General features: G+C 48.4%; 1 protein-coding gene across 1 annotated transcript in view; it reads left to right on the forward strand.

Annotated features, from left to right (window-relative positions):
* The window catches only part of LOC109761731 (calcium-dependent lipid-binding protein), a 34869-nt gene extending 16138 nt beyond the window's left edge, over nt 1-18731 (forward strand). Inside the window, exons 9-11 of the mRNA XM_020320558.3 lie at nt 7302-7527; nt 17633-17800; nt 18139-18731. Of these exons, the coding sequence (XP_020176147.1) occupies nt 7302-7527; nt 17633-17800; nt 18139-18510 (766 nt within the window). The 3' untranslated portion in view covers nt 18511-18731. The remainder of the gene's footprint in view (nt 1-7301; nt 7528-17632; nt 17801-18138) is intronic.
* The last annotated feature ends 832 nt before the right edge of the window (nt 18732-19563 follow it).

The raw sequence follows: 19563 nt of genomic DNA on the forward strand, positions 1-19563 counted from the left end.
GCGGTGGCGGCTCGTGCCGCCCACATCCAACGATGCTGGGCGGCGTGCGGGCTGCGAGGAGCGCGGGGTGGAGGTCTTCTTGGGCGGAGGGCACCGCTCGGGCAGGCCGAGCGGCCCAGTGCTCAGCGTGAGATCGAGGAGCGTCAGCCATGAGAACGGCGGAGCGGTGGCGAGTCGACCGGAGGAAGAGAGGCTCCGACGCACCCCTACCTGGGGCGCCAAATGTCGGATTCGGGGCTCCGCAGACCCAAGATAGATTTGAACTCTGGGGTGCGTGCGAAGAACTCAACCTCCCAGTCTGCCAACTCGTCGATCTCACGGCCTAGCTCGATGAACTGGAAGTAAATGAGACACGACAGTTTACCCAGGTTCGGGCCACCTTGCGGTGTAAAACCCTACTCCTGCTTTGTGGTTGATTATCCTCGAGGTGGGCTGAGGATGAACTAGTACCGAAAAAGGCTTTCGCCCCTCTTTATAAATAAAGCAAACCATCGAGCACAAAGTCAACAAGTTACACACAAACACAACGCCACCACAGGCAAGGTCCAACAAACACGCACACGAACACTACCCAAGGTTCAGCTGTGGGCACAGCACAACAAGCCCAACAAAGAAAAGAGCACGCACAACACATAAACGGCGGTGGCGGCGGCGAGGTAGAGGATCTAATCCAGCTCTGGTGGTGGTGGGGGGAGCGGTGGAGCCATCCGGAGAGACATCACGCGAAGCTGGGTGATGATGGAGGTGATGGCGTCTCTCTCCCTGGGGCGGCTAAACGGCCGCCAAAGCTGCAAGTAACCAGACCATTTGAACAAAGCGTCAGTAGGGCGACGAAGAGGGACATGCTGAATCACAAGTTTATTCCTAATAGTCCACAGCGTCCAGGCTAGCACCCCGATGGTCAGCCACCTAATGTGGCGCAATGCGGGTGGTAATGCCTGAAGTTCGGCGAAGAGGGCGGGGAAGTTGGTGTGATCCCATCTTCCACCCACAACCTCGCGGAAACAGCTCCAGAGGAACTGCGCGGACGTACAGGATGAACTAGTACAGTGGAAGAACAACCTCAGAAGGTGTGTTCTTGTGTTTGAGTGAGCTGGTGAGGGTGCGGATAAACTGGATCCGGATGCCTCTATGGTGGTGGCTAGGCTATACTTATAGTGGCCTTTGTCCTCTTTCCAAATGAAGGCGGGAAGGGATCCCACAACGGCCAAATTCGAAGGGAGACAACTAGTACATTTTATCCTGACAAAAGGTAGTCTTCGCCTGCAAAGCTTCAAGTCGTGACGCTGTGGTGGGCTCAGCGATGACCTCCGTCCCGCCGTCCTGGCAGTCTTGGTCTTGTAGCATGGAAATGGAAACCTTTGGTTGATGCATTGGGACTCCGCGCCCGCGCTTGCCTCTTTAGCACCAAAGAGGAAACCTGCTGTACTGCGCCCGCTGGCGCCAGCCTGGCCTTGGTCGTCATGGCTTGCGTCATCCAAACCTCACGAGGTGAGGGCTTGCATAGAAATCTCCGCTCCTCAGGAGCCAGCCTAAGGAGGCCGCTCCTTCTGGAGGTCTTGGTGTTGTTCGCCTCGCGAGGCTTGGCCCCTCGCGAGGGTCTTGTGTTGTTGGTGCTGAAGATGGGCCGTACCAGGCCGTCGATGGAGCCACGCGGTGGGCCGCAGGCAGGCAAGTCTGGGTACCCCGGTTTCCAGAACGCCGACATCACTGAAGAACTTCGCAAGCGTTTGGCTATTCAACAGGAGAAAACCAAATAGTTTGCGCTTCAGATGCCTCCAAACTTAACGAATAAATCAGTGCATTGAGAATTGCCTGAGATGTATGACATCAATTGAACCAAAGAAGTGGACATTCACCTAGTCGATCTGCTCTGCCAGTGAGTCAGGCCCGAGCGATGCAGCTCGAGCGCACGTGGTGGCTCTGGCCGTGCTAGCCTGTACGTGCAAAAGCATGTGTTTTTGTTCCACTCACCTCCCTAATCACCTTGACATGATACCTTCTGATCTGCGCAACAGTGCTTCGAGTCGGAATAAGCTCTCCACGAAAAAGATGCACATCGACGTTGTAGTTCCATTCAGACGACCGGTTCCTAATTTCATGACCTGTATATCTTGAATTTGATGCTAATGTTTGGAGGTTTTTAGACGAATTTTCGCAAAATGTTCGCATCCGGTCGACCATTTGAAATTCCCTTTGACCACTAGCTTCATCTTGCTGTTTCACACGACTTTCGTGTTGCATGTTTTATGTTTTAACGATTGTAGACGAGTAGATTTATCCTATTTGTTAGGAAATATGCAACTTGTATTCCCATGGGGCCATAGGCCAGTATATATACATGTAAAGGTGCAGGAAATATGCAGAAAACCCCTTATACAATGGGGTAAAGACAAAAGGCTACATGGCTATATATATACTACTCTAACACCCCCCCTCAAACTCCTGGTGGATGAAGAGTTTGGAGAGATAGAAGCCATGTTGTGCTCTAGTCTGGGCCTTCGTAGAGAAATCCGCCAACTGTAACTCAGAAGGCATATACTGAAGAGCAATAACCTGATCCTGCACACCAGCGCGCACATAAAAAGCATCAACACCAATATGCTTGGTGAGCTCATGCTTCACAGGGTCGCGCGCAATGCTAATAGTACCTGTACTATCAGACAATAGCAGAGTAGGTGTAGTGACAGAAACACCAAAGTCGTGAAGTAACCACCGTAACCAAGTCACCTCTGCCGTCAAGAGAGCCATAGCTCGCAACTCAGCCTCTGCACTCAAATGGGCAACTGCGGTCTGTTTCTTCGTCTTCCAGGCAATGAGAGAACCACCAAGGAAAACACAGTAAGCAGAAAGTGAACGGCGATATGAGGGATCACTACCCCACGTAGCATCTGAAAAGGCCTGAAGCTGCAATGAACTGGGGCGAGGAAAGAACAGACGGTGAGAGATCGTTCCACGAAGATATCGAAGAACACGAAGAAGGTGACTGTCGTGGACTGAAGTGGGAGCAAAGACAAACTGACTCAAAATATGGACTGGATAAGAGATATCCGGAGGAGTGACCGCTAGATAGACAAGACTCCCAACAAGATGACGATAACGCATCGGATCAGACAAGGGGTCACCATCAGTATCACGGAGGTGAACATTGAGCTCCATGGGAGTCTCAACAATGCGCTCATCAGTAAGTGCAACACGAGCAAGAAGATCCTGGATATACTTTTCCTGGGAAATAGAAAAGCCATCAGAGGTAGAAGAGACTAATATCCCAAGAAAGTACCGAAGAGGGCCAAGATCAGACATAAGAAACTCCTCACTAAGACGGGCCTTCACAAAGGCAATATACTCGGGGTCGTCACCAGTGATGATCATGTCATCGACATAGAGAAGAAGAGTCCGACCACGAGCTGAAAGGTGTACAAACAACGTTGGATCATGAGCACTCACTGAAAAACCAGCGGCAGTCACCACAGAGGCAAAATGCTCAAACCAGGCGCGAGGGGCTTGCTTAAGGCCATAGAGAGAGCGACGGAGACGACATACCATGCCATTAGGAACAAAATACCTAGGTGGGGGTTGCATGAAAACCTCCTCACGCAACTCACCATTAAGAAAGGCATTCTTAACATCAAGCTGAGACACAGACCAATGACGAACAGAGGCCACGGCAAGAAGTGTGCGAATAGTGGTCATATGGGCCACAGGAGCAAAAGTCTCATCGTAATCACTTTTCCCGACACACCTATCACTCCCGCTCAGCCCTTGTCTATCCATCGTGCTACCCCTGCTTCTCCGCCTATTATCGATTCGCCATCACCATCGCCCATGGTTTCCTCACCTCGCATGTCACCGGATTCTCCACCTTCATCCCCGGTGACTCCTTCATCTCCATCCCCTGAGTCTACTTCAGCGATTCCTCCACGTATTTTTCCATCTTTTCCTCGGTATTATACTCGTCGTTCGCGTCCTGTTGATGCGTCTACTGATGCGTCTACTGACGCGTCTACTGATGTGCCATCTTCCACCTCTCAGCCTACTTATGGCTTACGTCCTCGTCCGCTTCCGCCTGTTGATCGTCTTGATTTTCCAAGTGCTAGTGCTACTGTTCTCGAGCCGACTTCTTATCGTCAAGCTGTTGTTCATCCTGAATGGCAGTTTGCGATAGCAGAGGAGCTTGCTGCTCTTGAGCGCACTGGCACTTGGGATCTTGTTTCTCTTCCTCCCGGTGTTCGTCTAATCACTTGTAAGTGGGTCTACAAAGTTAAGACTCGCTTCGATGGATCTCTTGAACGCTACCGAAGGCGCATAATCTCCTGCTCGGTCAGGAGCTCAACTGAAGAGGTCGACGTAGATGCACCCGACAATGAAGAGCCGGAGGCGGTCAGCAGACCATGAAGTCCCACAATCTCCTGCTCGGTGAAGTACATAGCTAAAGTAAGCGACACAGTACCACTGGGAGAGGAGCGGCCACCAGGCCCACCACCACCTGTGGAAGCCGCCAGAGGAGGCGACGTAGCAGAACCAACATCATCCGTAGAGGCCGGTGAAGGAGACGAGGGCACATGCAGACAAGCCCCAAGCGCCAAAGGAAGGCGCGGGTCAATAGAGTCATATGCACCAACACAGCCGGTGGGGGCCGCGAGAGGAGCCGGTGTAGAACGATGATCACCGATGAAAGTCGCAGAAGGAGTCGATGTAGAGCGACAATCATCATGTGCGAGTCGCCACAGGGGACGATAGCACAGACGGACGAGCACCAAGCACCGAGGAAAGGCACATGTGTGAGACGGGTCAGTATAGCGAACACTGAAAACACCGTCAGGAATCACCTCAGAGTGGGCGAGAGACACCATGCCTTTTTTTTTGTACAGATCAACAGGCTGCAGCTACGAAAAGAATCCTGATGTAGTCCGGGGAACAAATCAGGCGGCAGGAATTCGGTAGCTGACGGGAGTGCTCGAGATGGGAAACTCCTGGCAGTAGCAGCACGGCTCGGGACGAGCTACCGACGCAACCAGCAGGGCTGGCGGTCGGCAGCTGACGACTGGATCCAACGCGGGCTGGAAGTGGCGGCTGGATCCGATAGGCAGCAGCAGCGATGAGGCAACCCTGACTCAGACCACGGGACAGTCGTGGACGGCTGGCAGCTGTGGAGGAGCAGCAGAAGACCATGTGTTGGGGATATGCAGCGGCAGATGGGGTGGAGCAGCAGCAGGCCACGTCCCTGGTGTATGCAGCAGCCCAGCAGGTTGGAAGGAGGAGCAGTGGCTTCGCAAGAGGCACGTGGGTGGGGAAGACAGCGACGGCCGGCCGGTGAGAGAAGGCAGCGGCGTGCAAGATGAGATTGGATCGGAGAGCACGAGTGCGAGATGAGATTGGATCGGAGAGCACGAGTTGCGCATGCGAAAAAAACCCTAGGGCTCTAAAACCATGTTAGGAAATATGCAACTTGTATTCCCATGGGGCCATAGGCCAGTATATATACATGTACAGGTGCAGGAAATATGCAGAAAACCCCTTATACAATGGGGTAAAGACAAAAGGCTACATGGCTATATATATACTATCTAACACTATTATAGCACACAATCGTGTTCATGTGGGCATGTTATGAAAACCAATGAATTTTGGCAAAATCTTTGCACCCGGTCGACTGTTTGAAATTTCCTTTGACCACTAGCTTCATCTTACTGTTTCACACGACTTTCCTGTTGCACGTTTTCTGTTTCGATGGTCGTAGATGGGTAGATCTATGTCTCCCTACTGACTGTACATCCGTGTCACACCTGGGCGTCGGTGGGTTGAAAAATGATTCGCGCCCAGTCGGTTTCGTGAACGTTGGATGAGCATCCGAGGGCTGCCACACCTTCTGGCCTTCTTTTCTTTCTTCAGCACCCTGTTTCTGCTCTAGGTAAGTTCACCACGTGGATAAGAGGCGAGATTAATCATCTGTGCGTGCGTAACCAAACAGCAGCGTGTTGCATCTGAGGAGAAAATGCTTGTGACCAAACAATCATGTGTATTTCTTCTCAGCCTGTCTGAGGAGGATGCAGGTAACCAAACAATCTGCACAACATGGTTTTTACCCTTTACCCTGTATTCACCTAGCCAGGCCAACTCAGCCAGGCTCACCGGAAACGAGAAAGTGGTGCAGGTAGCCAAACAGGCCATAATTGGTTGTACCTGGCATTTGCAGTGTTTCTCCGCCGTTCCCTTGTTGAAGGCATTGTTTGGAGTTTGATCAGACTTGATCTTCAAGGTGAAAACCCATTATCTGGCCTTAAATGGTTGGATTCGGCAACGGCGGCGCTTGCATGTTGTTCCCTTCCCGGAAGGAAGCGTCGCTTTTGTGAGAACTATTCTCGTAGTCTATGTCTTGTCAAGGGATGGTCGGTGTTGCTGCTTGTCGTGGATCACCATTGCTCATGCCCCCCCCCCCCCCCCCCCCTCTTTTTTGTAATAATTTGGCTGCGTGCATCCTCAATGTCTTGATATCATGCAACGGTGGCGCTTGCATGTCATTGCTCTTGATATCATGTTGTTGTAGAGGCCGGTTGTAATTGGTATCTTCTGTATATTAATAGAAAACTCTTAATTGGAAAAATGTTATTAGCGGAAGTAGAAGGACTACATTAAAAAGGAGATATAACTATCCAAGCAAGTTATAATAATTTGTTAAGGGGAAGGAAGTAGTCTGAATTTGTTATTCAGTCGATCCAGTGTGTGTGGCCATATATTAGCATGCTACCATCCAGTAAGTTTGATTGGGCAACAGCCATGAAGTTCTTAAAATTTTATTTCGGAGCATCATTTCATCTAGCGTTCTCATTCAAATGCACCCCCCTGTAATAGACACTAAGTACTGTTCTTCAACGGCGTAGCCAGCAATTGTGGACACCCCAGACTGACTGCTTAAGGCCCAGCCAGAAGGCAAGGTAATGGGCTGCGCCCAGGGCCAAACGTGGTATCATCTAAAATATAGGCAAGGAATTGTTTCTACGTCCCGAGCCATGACCTGGGCTGCCTGGGGCCCAGAAATGCCTTTGCTGTTCCTCATCTCTAGATATTCTTTGCGCAATCCAACATGTATTTCATACGGCAAAACATTTTATGCACACACATTCCGACACAAGTACATAATTTCTTGGTTTGATTTCTTTGACTAGCTTATAAGGATTTCTTATTGTTCTCCTTTCTGCATATTTCTTTTGAAGCTTTCCTTGTATACGTCTAAGATCCTGTTGGCATTTACTGAGTTTTAACTCTTTGATTTTCCACTGTTGTACTTACTTTCTCTGCAGTGAGCTGGAGCTTAAACCTGAGGGAAAACTTTCTGTTACTGTAGTAAAAGCAACATCTCTGAAGAATAAGGAGTTGATTGGTAAATCTGATCCCTACGTGACCCTGTATGTGCGCCCCATGTTCAAGGTCAAAACAAAAGTCATAGATGACAACCTAAATCCTGAATGGAATGAAACATTTGAACTGATTGTTGAAGACAAGGAAACCCAATCTGTCATTTTTGAGGTAATTCTACGTTGTCCCTCCCCTCATCCTTTGAAGATGCGATTGCATTGTATTTCCCGGGAAAATAATGGGTCGTTCTCAACCAAATCTGTTTACAATATGTATTTCGCGGATGCAACGCGATGTAGCTTGGCTGATGCTATTTGACACAGCAAGGCCCCTCTCAAGTGCAACACGATTAAGATGTTCACTAGCTAAATGCCTGTGCTTTGCTACTGGCAACAAAATAATATTAATGCAATATTTTTACACCCAAATATTGAGTGTTTTTAAGACTTACATGAAGGGCAACTTGGTCAGTAATAACATTGACAATTATTAGTTTATTTCCTCCCATCACAGTTAACTTAGTTATGCTGCTTCGCCAGATATGGTACAAACTATATTATGATTTTACACACACCTCAACTCTCTTGGTACCAAGTTAATTATTTTACACAGAGAACTGAATTGGATTTACACATTATAATGGCAAGTTGACCGTTGTATAACAACAATGAGCCTCATGTCTCATATGTCATCATATGCCACACCCGCTTATTCCAGAGTTGTTATTAATCCTCTAGGAGAATTTTATTTGACACGCCTACCTTTTTCATATGCTTTGAATTAGGCTTAGATCAACATTTAATATGATATACAGTTATACACATGCATGGCAAATAGATTTCTGAGTGAACAATATAGATGAGCTCCACCGAACCTTGGAGGAACACGAGTGAGGACTGAGTAATCTCTCCGCTTCTGCCATTCTCATTGAGCACCACAAGCTTGTTGAACAAGTAGCAGCCTGTCCGGCGAGCTCAGGCTGTTGGCTGCGTGCGCTGCCTTACCATTTGACCTCCACGCGTGCGCCCCGCAGCAACATTAGCTGCCTCGGGTCACAAGCTTTGGGGGTAATGAGGTGGGAGGCGCTGGTGGACGAGCCTGTTGTCCATCCAAGACGAAAGGATTGAACCCTCACTGTCGCGGTGCAGGCCACCGGGGAGCGTCCTGCTACGTCTGCAATTCAGGTCTCTAAAATTGAACCTACATTGGACTCATTGGCTAGTGCAGCGCACGAGTTGGGCCATGGGCCATGTAATCCCGTGAGGGCCCAAGGGCATGTAGCTACTTAAGCGTGCGTGAAACCACGGTTAGGGTTTTATCAATAAGAAAGTTGCGGCTACTCGCTCTCACCCTCTCGTGCTTCCTCACTTGGTCCCTCTCTCTTCTCACCTAGTCCCCTCCTCTCGATCCCCAATCCACCAGGCATTACATAGCCTTCCAATTCTTTTTCTTCTACCTCCTCTGATCGCCGCCGCCGCTCTCAAATTGTCTTGACCAGTCGGTAACATCCACCGTGTTAAGTGCGGTTCATCTCGGTGAATCGCTTGAATCCTGCATGGGGTTCGATTTGGTTCGGAACGAGACGACAACACCGCCATCCAAACCGTTCGCTCAGACCCACCACGTTCTCTCGACCATGGCGGAAACCACTGACCAGTTGAAGACGCTGCTCGAAACTGTCATTCGTCCCTCCACGCGAATCAAACCACCGCTGACCAACGCGTCAAGGCTCAGCTCGCTTACAACGAGTAGGATTCTCACGAGCTCAAAAATCTCGCCAAACAGATCAACCTCACCCAAGTGGATGTCGACGAGGTGAGCAAGTCCACTCCCACCATCGATTCTGCAGCAGCAGCAACTGCGGGTGCCATGTCGCCCACCCGGCGCCACAACCATCACCGATTCGACGGTTACACCACCAGCCACGGCTCACGCGCCGCCGCTTTATACCACCAATCAACACTGGACCCTGCCCATACTCGCCTCAAAAGGAAGAGATCGAGAAGCAAGTTCAAGACATGCTCCAGTCTGGCGTGATCGTGCACAGTATGAGCCTGTACGCCGCTCCTGTTCTGCTGGTCAAGAAGAAAGACGGTAGTTGGAGATTCTGCATCGACTTTCGCCACCTCAACAAGATCACCGTCAAGAACAAATTTCCTCTTCTGGTTATCGAAGAACTCCACGACGAGCTCGCGGGTGCATCTTATGTTTCCTAGGTAGACCCCTCCGTGCGGGCTACCACCAAATTCGCATGCGTGCCGAGGACAAGGAGAAGACGACTTTCAAAACCCATCATGGCCATTTCCACTTTTGGGTGATTCCTTTTGCCTCACCAATGCATCGGCAACGTTCCAATGCTTCATGAACACCATCTTCGCCAAGTTTATCCGTAAGCTTGTCATCATATTTCTCGACAACATCCTCGTCTTAAGCACTGGCCTTTGCCAAGTTTATTTGTAAGTTTGTCATCATATTTCTCAACGACATCCTCGTCTTCAACACTGACCTGCAGGAGCATGAGCAATACTTGAGCATGGTGCTCTCCATTCTTTGTCAGCACAAACTGTACGTCAAGGCCTCCAAGTGCTCTTTTGCGCAGCGGAGCATCGACTACTTGGGCCATGTGATCTCCAAGGATGGAGTCGCCACCGGCGCCAGCAAGACCAGTGCAATGCATGCCTGGCCCGTACCAACTGCTAAGCTTCATGCACTAGCCAACGCAACCAACAACCCAAACTGATGGAAAGGGCTAGGCAATCCACATATACACTTCAACACCCCCTCTCACGTGTGACGCGGAAAGTCAACACGTGGATAGACACAAGAGGTATGGCTCAGGAGGCCTATATGTGGACACAAAGGGGGAACCGCAAATTTTGGATAAATTGCGGAAGCCATGATTTGAACTCAAGACCTTAGGCTCTGATACCATGTTAAGCTTCATACACTACCCAACACAACCAAAAGCCCGAACTGATGGAAAGGGCTAGGCAATCCACATATACACTTCAACACCAACCACCGCCACGGAGCTTCGGGATTACTCGGGCTCACCGGGTACTATCGGAAATTCTTCCCCAGCTATGGTGTCCTTACTCACCTCCTGACCAAGAAGGGCTTCAATTGGGACGAGCGAACCCAGGAGACGTTCGATCTCCTTAAGCAAGCCACGGCTTGGACGCCCATGCTCCCTTTGTCGGACTTCTCCCGGCCGTTTGCCATCGAGACGGACGCCTGTGACATGGGCATGGGCGTGGTGCTCGTGCAGGACGGTCACCCTGTGGCTTACATGAGCAAGGCATTGGGCATGAGGAACCATAAGCTATTGACCTACGAAAACAAATTTCTCGCCCTGAAAAAATGGCGAGCCTATCTCTAGCACGGGCCATTTGAAATCGTCACCAACACAAGAGCACGTGTGCCCTGGGCGACCAGTAGTTGGACACGGAGCTCCAACGCAAGGCAGTGTCTAAACTTGTCGGCCTTTAGTTCACATTTCGGTAAAAGAAGGGCACAGACAATGGGGCAGCCAATGCGCTGCGCACATGGGGCACCAGCTCACGCTCGACGCGGTCTTCATCTGCCAATCACAGTGGCTACAGGAGGTAGACAACTCCTATGAGAAACAGACGCGACACACAAAGAGCTCCTCGCCCAGCTGGCGATCCAAAGCCCTGACGACCAAGGCCGCGTGTTGCGTCAAGGAATCATTCGCCAAGGTGACCGGCTCTGGGTCGGCGCCAACACAGCTCTCCAACCAAGCTCATTTCGGCGCTCTATGACAGTGTAGTGGGAGGCCAGTCCGGCATCGTGACGACCTACCAGCAGGTGCGCAAACTCTTCGCCTGGCCTGGCCTCAAGCGCGCGGTCGAGGACTTTGTTCGTCGGTGCCTCGTCTGCTAGAAGGCCAAGCATGACCACCATCACCCGGCGGGCAAGCTTCAGTCGTTGCCAATTCTTATCGAGCCATGGCACGATCTGACAAAGGACTTCATCGATGGTCCGCCCAAGTTAGGGGGCTACGACACAATCATGGTCATCGTCGACCGGCTCACCAAGTTCGTCCACTTTGTGCCATTGCGCCACCCCTTCAACGCGGCGTAAGTGGCTCGGGCCTTCCGGGATTCGATCGTCAAGCTCCATGGAGTACCACACTCCATTGTCTCTGATCGTGACAAGGTGTTCATGAGTGCCATGTGGCGCGAGCACCTCATCGCCGCCATCACAAAGCTCCTGTACTCAACGACATACAATCCTCAAACCGACGGCCAGAGCGAGTGCATTAACCAATGCCTCGAAATGTACCTACGATGCACCATCCAAGATTGACCGAAGCAGTGGCGCAAATGGCTCTCCCCAACGGAGTCTTGCTACAAGTTGACTCACCACTCTTCGCTCAAATGCTCACCGTTCAAAGTTCTCTATGGCAAGGAGCCGAATTTGCGCGGCCTACTCTCCTTCAGCGACCAGCTGCCCACCGGCGCGGCGAGCGGTGACCTGGACTGGGCCACACACACTGAGATGTTGCGCGCCTAGCTTGAGCGTGCCCAGGACCGTTTCAAGAAGTAGGCTGATCGACATCCCACTGAGCGCATTTTTGACGTTGGTGAGCAAGTCCTCCTCAAGCTCTAGCTGTAGTTCCAAGTCTCTGTCGCTAGCAAGCCCTGTTGCTAGCTCGCGTACAAGTACTTTGGCCCCTTCACTGCCACCGAGTGCGTCGGCGCCCTTGCCTACAAGCTGGAGCTCCCGCAAGACAGCAGGATCCACCCCGTCTTCCATGGCTCGCAGCTCAAGCTGTTCACCCCCAACTACTCACCGGTCTTCTTTTATCTGCCCAAGATTCCAAACCTTACAACCACACCGCTAGCTCTGATCGCCATCATCTTGGAACCTCGCATGGTGAAGAAGCGAGACGCGGCGATCACTCAGCTCTGCATCCAATGGTCCACTCTACACGCTGATGGCACCACGTAGGAGGACTACGGCGTGTTGCACCATCGCTACTCAGACGTCGTCATCTGGGAAGAAGCAGCGTCGCAAGGGGGAGCGACTGTCATGCGTGCATTTTAGGTCTCTAATACTTCCTAACCCCCCCCCCCCCCCCCTCCACCCCCTCAAATGCAAAGGGTATGCAATAGCATTGCATTTGAAGAGGTGTAATACTAAAAAATGATAATCCAAATCCACGCCTTGAGAATGTCATCGTAGCATGAAGAGTCTTCAAAACCCGCCGAGTCAGGCCAAAGGGGATAACGAAGAGAAGGCACATCAGAGAAAGACACCACATCGGTAGAAGATAGAAGATAAGTATGAAGAGAAGATGGGTTATCAAAAGAAGATGGCACATCAAGATAATAAAGCATTGCGTAGAAAATCATTGCCCACGACAATCAACGTTGAAAGAAGCTCGATGGCTAAGACAATGGGCGTAGATCAACAATGCCAAAGGAGTCCATGAAAATCCTATGGAAAACAATAAGGGCATGTAGGCCGCAAAAGTTGTATAGAAAGGACCAGGACCAGAGAAAGGCTGACGGACAAAGGTATGGTGGACTCGCATGGCATGAGAAACACAAAATATCAACGTATTTGGTGGAAGCAACGAAAAGATAGAAAACTAGAAAGCTAGAAGCATACACGGGACGAAGATGCAAAAGCCATTGTGAAAGCAGAAGAGAAGCTACGGAGAAAGCTGTGCCGATGAGATGTTGACGAGCAGCAGCAAAGAGGAGCACCCGTACATGAGGACCTAGCAACGCAAGTAGCAGATGTGAGCAGCGGTAGTAACTACAGGGAAGAGCCAACACAAGAAGCAAGCAACATGCAAGGAGAAATGGTTTTTAATGATAAAAGCACTTCTCTTATGCAGGTTATCTACAGATGTATTGGTATGCTCCGTTTATGGTCGTCTCTACAACGTGTGGAGAATCGAGACTTGTTTAGGGAGGTGTGTACACACTTGGAGAATACGGCGAGGGATACTTTTACCCGACATGGATGGCAGCATGATCTTAGGATTGGCCCTCCCATGGTTTAGGCGTCATACAGTCTTGTCATGATTACTTGTATTTCGCCATTTTTACTTTCTGAGTTTGGACTTGATTTGACCGTGTGCATCTTAGTTACGCAGAGGCCGGGTGTAATACTTAAACCATTTAAGTAATAAAGTGCCTTTTATCGAAAATGTGAGGAGCAGCATGAACAACACGCAACAGATCGGACCAAGCCGAGCAGCATGGCGGCCAACCAGCTGCCCGATCTAGCAGACCAGTAGGCACATGCGAAGCGGACGTGCAAGCCCTGGCGGACCGAACGATAGCTTCGATCGAGAGGCAGCCAGAGGCGCGCGCGTGCAGCCCTGGCGAGGACGGCGGATCGGCGGAAGGCAACAACGCGTTGACCTTGTCCAGATCGATTTGGTCGGTTGGAGCAACAACCTGGAGCAGCGCAGGATGGCGGAAGCCTGCCGGCGGGATGGCAGAGCACGTAGTGAGATTGAGGTACGGCAACACGATTCTGGAGGAAATCGGGCAAAAAAGCAGACGAGGGCGGATCTGGAGGTCAGTGGGACGACCTGATCTGGTAGGTGTGCATTGACCAGAGAGGAGAAGCACTGGGGTGACGGGAGTAGCAGCCGGCAGCAGGAGATATGGCAGCGATGACCAACGGCCGTGCATGATTGGATTAGGAGGTTGAGTTGCGGCGCCTGAAAACCCCCTTAAACCTAGGCTCATGATACCATGTTATGATGCAACTTATCTCTATTGCATAGCCGATGGGAAAGGAAAGGAAACATAGTCTAATAAGGACTCCTAGACCAATGCTAATACTTCCTAACACCTGCATCGGACTGAAAGTGCACTGGTTAGTGCAACGACACGAGTTGGGCCATGATATCCTAGGAGGGCCCAAGGGCATGTAGCTACTTAAGAGTCCCAATGGTCTCACCCTCTTGTGCTTCCTCACCTGCTCCCTCTCTCTTCTCACCTACACCCCTCCTCTTGATCCTCAATGCATCGGGCATTACACGCCATGGTGAGACGGCCTGGTGAGGCCTTCGGGATGCGACACATAGTGTAGATCTTGCGCCGATGGAGGGCGGTGTGGCGGAGAAGGTTGGGGGCGTCGTGATGTCTGGCAGAACAGGAGGCGTGCCGTTTTTGGCCCTCTATCTCTGGCGCAAGATCCATAATTGCCTTCTGATTTTCTTTGGAAGAGAGCGTGATGGATCGTGGGATAAAAACTGGTGGATCTTGGGGTAAAAATTCGTGGAAAGAAATCGTAGGGGGGAGGGTGTGAGGAGTTGGATGAAAGGACGTGTGGACGACAGAACGTTGCGTTCTTTTTAAGTACTCCATCCGGCCATAGATGGAGTATAGGATGTTCTATCTTTTTTCTGAATCTGCTGTATATAGACACTTTTTAGTGTGTTTGTTCACTCATTTCAGTTCGTAATATAGTCCATATTGACATATCCAAACCATCTTATATTTGTGAACGGAGGAAGGAGAGATTCATGGGCCAACGTTTTCAATAAAGGGCGCTTTTATTAACTCAAAATTTAGCATCAAGTGGATACAAAGCATGATGAGCAACACCCGGCCTCTGCATAACTAAGACGCACACAGTAGTCATATAATACCGACAACATGCTTATGTCGAAGGAGGTGGTGGACCAATTCGGAGATTATGCTGCCATCCATGTTGGGTAAAATCATCCTAGCCAACTGCATACATGAGATTCATGGGCCAACGTAAGCAGAGTAAATATACATAGTTATATAAATGAGAAGTTGATGGGAGAAACTAAGTTAACATCGAGGACTTCGATTCATGAGTAGATTGTGCACCTTTCATGCAGTAACTTTAGTCTTTGGACTAGCCGGCTAGTTTATGAACCTTAACATTATGTCAGTGCTAGAAGAACTCCTGACTTTAAATGTTATTAGCATAATTTTGATGTAAAAATAATTATAATTATTGTCAAGTATCTGGTAATGAGACTGAGAGTTCTAGTGTCGTGGACCATGTCCTAACGTAAGGGAACGGATTACCCGCCTTTTGTTCATTGTCAAACTTTTGGTTGACGGTTGTCGATGATAAATGGAATTATCTATGACCTGGCACCTCAACACCGTATCAACAGCCCCTACTAAATCTATAGATAGGTTATCATACCAAGGAGAAGCGCCGGCGAGCATGGAAGAGACTTTCCATCCAAGTACACGACCATGGCCAAGATCTAATCCTCATCCACGGCAATCAAGAAGCAGCATCCGCAACAAACAAGTAGCAACTGACAATTAGAAGCAGCTATTGCGTAAAAAGTAACATTTGACTAAGCATGATCAACAAGCAACAAGCGACTATCGTCATCTGACCTGCGATGTGCATCAAGTTCAACATTCGTCATCATTCGACGACCTGTCGCCCAACTAAATGTCAAGTTTGACTACAAGCCAACGACACATATCAAACAGAAGACTCTGCAACCCATCGAGGACGAAGACAAAGAAGACTACGCGTATCTATGTCGACCCACTTGCGAACCAAGCTCCATTATGAATATTGATGGGGGGCTTGTCATATAAGCGGACCTCACTAAATCTACATTGGAATTACTTATTGCCTGGCACCTCAACGTCGTATCAATGGGCCCCACTAAATCTACAGATAGGTTATCACACCAAGGAGAAGCACCACCGACCAGGGAAGAGGCTTTCCAACGAAGTACACAACATCAAAGGAAAACTCTCTACCATGTAGAAAAGGCTATACGTGTTGTAAACCAACAACAGTCCGACTCCTATCCCTATACGCCCTACGCACCGATATGGAGTCATCCATACCAGAGCTACATAAGGGGCAACAGGGGGGCCATAGGAAGGGAATCCTCTCTTTTTTCGCCTAGTTTAAGCGTACACATCATGTAGAAGATTTCAGGCGCTTTCTGTCGAAATCACCACCACAACTCGCTGAGTTTCCCTAACTCTCCGGGCATCCCCCGACATTGTAATCCTCGATATTCTCCATATATAGGAAAGAGCAAGGTAGGAAGTAGGGCTTTTACCCACCTTGCGCGCCTGAACCTGGGTAAATAGTTGTCCCCCTTTACCTGTGTTCTATATCTACTGGTATCCTAACGCGACATCCCCGTGACTACAAATTTCATGTACTAACTCTAGTACCATTGTTACAACCCAACAAAAATCTCTCGACAGTGGTACCCTAATCAATATATTTTGTTTAATCAAATAGACTAATTATAAGTGTTTCAAGTCTTTATGTAAGTGAGGAGCACAGATTTGCTGTTGGTTTCTCAACTATTAGAAACATTTGGTTTCCTTCTACCACAATTTTATAGGAAACTCTAATCACGATACTGATTGTACAATGTGGTGGTGTTGTAATTAATTCCTCGCATATCAAGTCTCTGAGTTCCAAACTAATGCTCACACGTCTTCATCTTCCTTCAAATCAATCAGAGGTCTTCATCTTCCTTCAAATCAATCAGAGATAGGCCTTTTCAGCAACCAAACTGGGCATGTGTGATCTGTGACATTGAAAAGTAGGAAGCTTGTTACAAATCCTCTAGGGATAGAAAGTCATGAACACATTTTTCTTGCATGAATGCTGGATCTGTAATCTTGTAAGCTGTAACTTGCAGCTTTACTGCCAATTTTTTGTGAACTAAGCCAAATCTAAAAGGTTCTAGACAGAACTATTTTCAAAATTATATACTGAAATGGAAAAAATAACTGTACCAAAAGTGAGGAACCTTAGCTGACACCATCCCCTGTTCTGAAAATAATTAGCACTTTACATCTAGTATGTCGTTCATCCCCTCTTGTTTGAACGTTTGAGAAATTTTCCTTGGATGAAAATTTTACTTAATTAACCCAAGAAGTACATTGGCACCATAAGTTGTTCATATCTCTTTTTTTGTCTTACTATTTGTTATGTGGGGCCAGAAGTACCAGGGCTTGACCAAGGAGAGGACCACACACCTGCTGCTGCGTAAGGCTGAGATATGCCTTATATATCTCTTAATTAGTTATTCCCTTTTATATAGAGATTTGTTTCCAAGTTTGTTAGTCTGGCTTAACCAGCAATCCAAGATTAGATTGGAATATAGTCACAGGCTATTTAATGCCTTATCGAGCACAGCTGCAACCTCGTTCTGGTTCAAAGGGTTCATACCACTGTTAGTTTTACAGTTTGTTGTGCTGATTTCTGAGTACTACTGGGTAACATATGTTTGTTCTGACTTGTACAGGTTTATGATGAAGACAACCTTCAGCAAGACAAGAGGCTAGGTGTGGCTAAATTAGCAGTGAATAATATTGTGCCCGAGACTCCCAGTGAAATCACTCTGAAGCTTATGCAGTCAGTAGATTCACTTAAGATTAAAGACTACAGGGATAGAGGGTCATTACATCTTAAGGTTAGAGTGGGTTTTCTATTGTCCGTTTCTGCCAATGTTGCCTTCAAGCTAGAGAATCTTATAATAGATGTTAAAGCATACACAATTGGAGATTGTTTTTAGCATGGTTATATAACTTACAAGCATATCCTATTTGATTTCCGAATTGTCAAGTCTGCTATCATGATTGTCAAGTCTGCTATCATAGTGAACTAATGAGTAACTGCATATGTCATGCATAAATAAGCACCGACTTGTTTAGTCCTGATCACGTGAACACGTGATAGTAAAATGATGTGGTTTGACTGCACAGTAAAATTTCTGGACAAAATGATGCATCTAATATTTTTAGTCTTCAGGTCATGTATCATCCATTTACCAAGGAAGAACAACTGGAAGCCCTGGAGTCGGAAAAGAAAGCAATAGAGGAGAGAAAGCGGCTGAAGGAGGCTGGGGTAATTGGCAGCACGATGGATGCACTTGGTGGCGCCGCATCACTAGTTGGTTCAGGTGTTGGATTTGTGGGCACTGGCGTTGCCGGGGGTGTTGGGCTCGTGGGCTCAGGGCTTGGTGCTGGCGCTGGTCTGGTTGGTTCTGGTATTGGTGCCGTGGGCAGCGGCCTTGGTAAAGCTGGGAAGTTCATGGGAAGGACTGTGACAGGGCACTTGGGCATGTCCCGCAAGAGTGGTAGCAGCTCCACTGTTCCCCAACCTGACCAGCCTTCTGCATAACTTGATGTACAGTGAGAGTAGCGTGTCATCTTTACTTTTGGTTAATTGTGAACATACTTTCGGTTTGCATTCCAGTGTGCTGTATCTGCGGCGCAACTCATATAAACTATTTGTTGGTTTCTTTATTGTATTTTATGTGAACAATATCCTTGACAGATTACTGTAAATTACAACAACTTTCACAAACAAATGCAACAGAATGGTATTTAATTCTTTCCAAATGATAAGTGTCACACGTCAGGTGCGTGGCACTCCGGACCTGACATCTTTTTATGGCAATTCCAGTCACGCAAGGATGGTAAATTCTAGTGACACACAACAAGTTTCTATTAAAAACAAACTGAAGCATGAAAGTTGCCATACACTAAACCTACCGTCGAAAGCGTTCGGAGTTGACATGTGCTCGTACCTGACGTATGGCATTTATCAGGGTCATAATCATTTCCTGTATTTATCATCTTTTCCTCTTATTCTTGTTGTGACCAGCTAGCCTTCTCGTCCGAGGTACTTCCCCACGCCACCTCCCCTCCCTACCCTAGACCTTCTTATAAACGAGCTTGCCAAGTACGCCGTCTCCTACCTGTACCTTGCCATGGATTGTTTCTTTCGATGTTTCTTTTGATCTCGCTTGACCCACCTGCGCCGAAGGAGACGAGCTCCTGGACTCCTCTCTGTGTACTTCAATTTGCCTTTCTCCTGTATTTGTTAAGGGTCCAAGTGGTAGGAGGTCTTGCTCTACTTTAATGTGTGGTGGATTACTAGATGAAGTTGGATTTATTTAGCTAATGCACATGGATGCATGGAGGTCAATTACTACATAAAAATATTAAGGGCCCCTTCGAAGGATTTTTCAATATTTCATAAGATTTTTGGAGGATTGGAATTCTTAGCAATTTTCCAAACATTTACATTTTATTCGTAGGATTGGATCCTATAGGAACTTTTTCCTTAGGAATCATTTGCACTACATTCTATAGGAAATCTAGCATAAACTCCAACCTACTCGGAATATTTCTTTGGTTTGCCCTTGATGCAATGAAACGTGTATTGAAG

This window comes from Aegilops tauschii, chromosome 2, assembly GCF_002575655.3.
Source record: "Aegilops tauschii subsp. strangulata cultivar AL8/78 chromosome 2, Aet v6.0, whole genome shotgun sequence".
NCBI classification, from domain to species: domain Eukaryota; kingdom Viridiplantae; phylum Streptophyta; class Magnoliopsida; order Poales; family Poaceae; genus Aegilops; species Aegilops tauschii.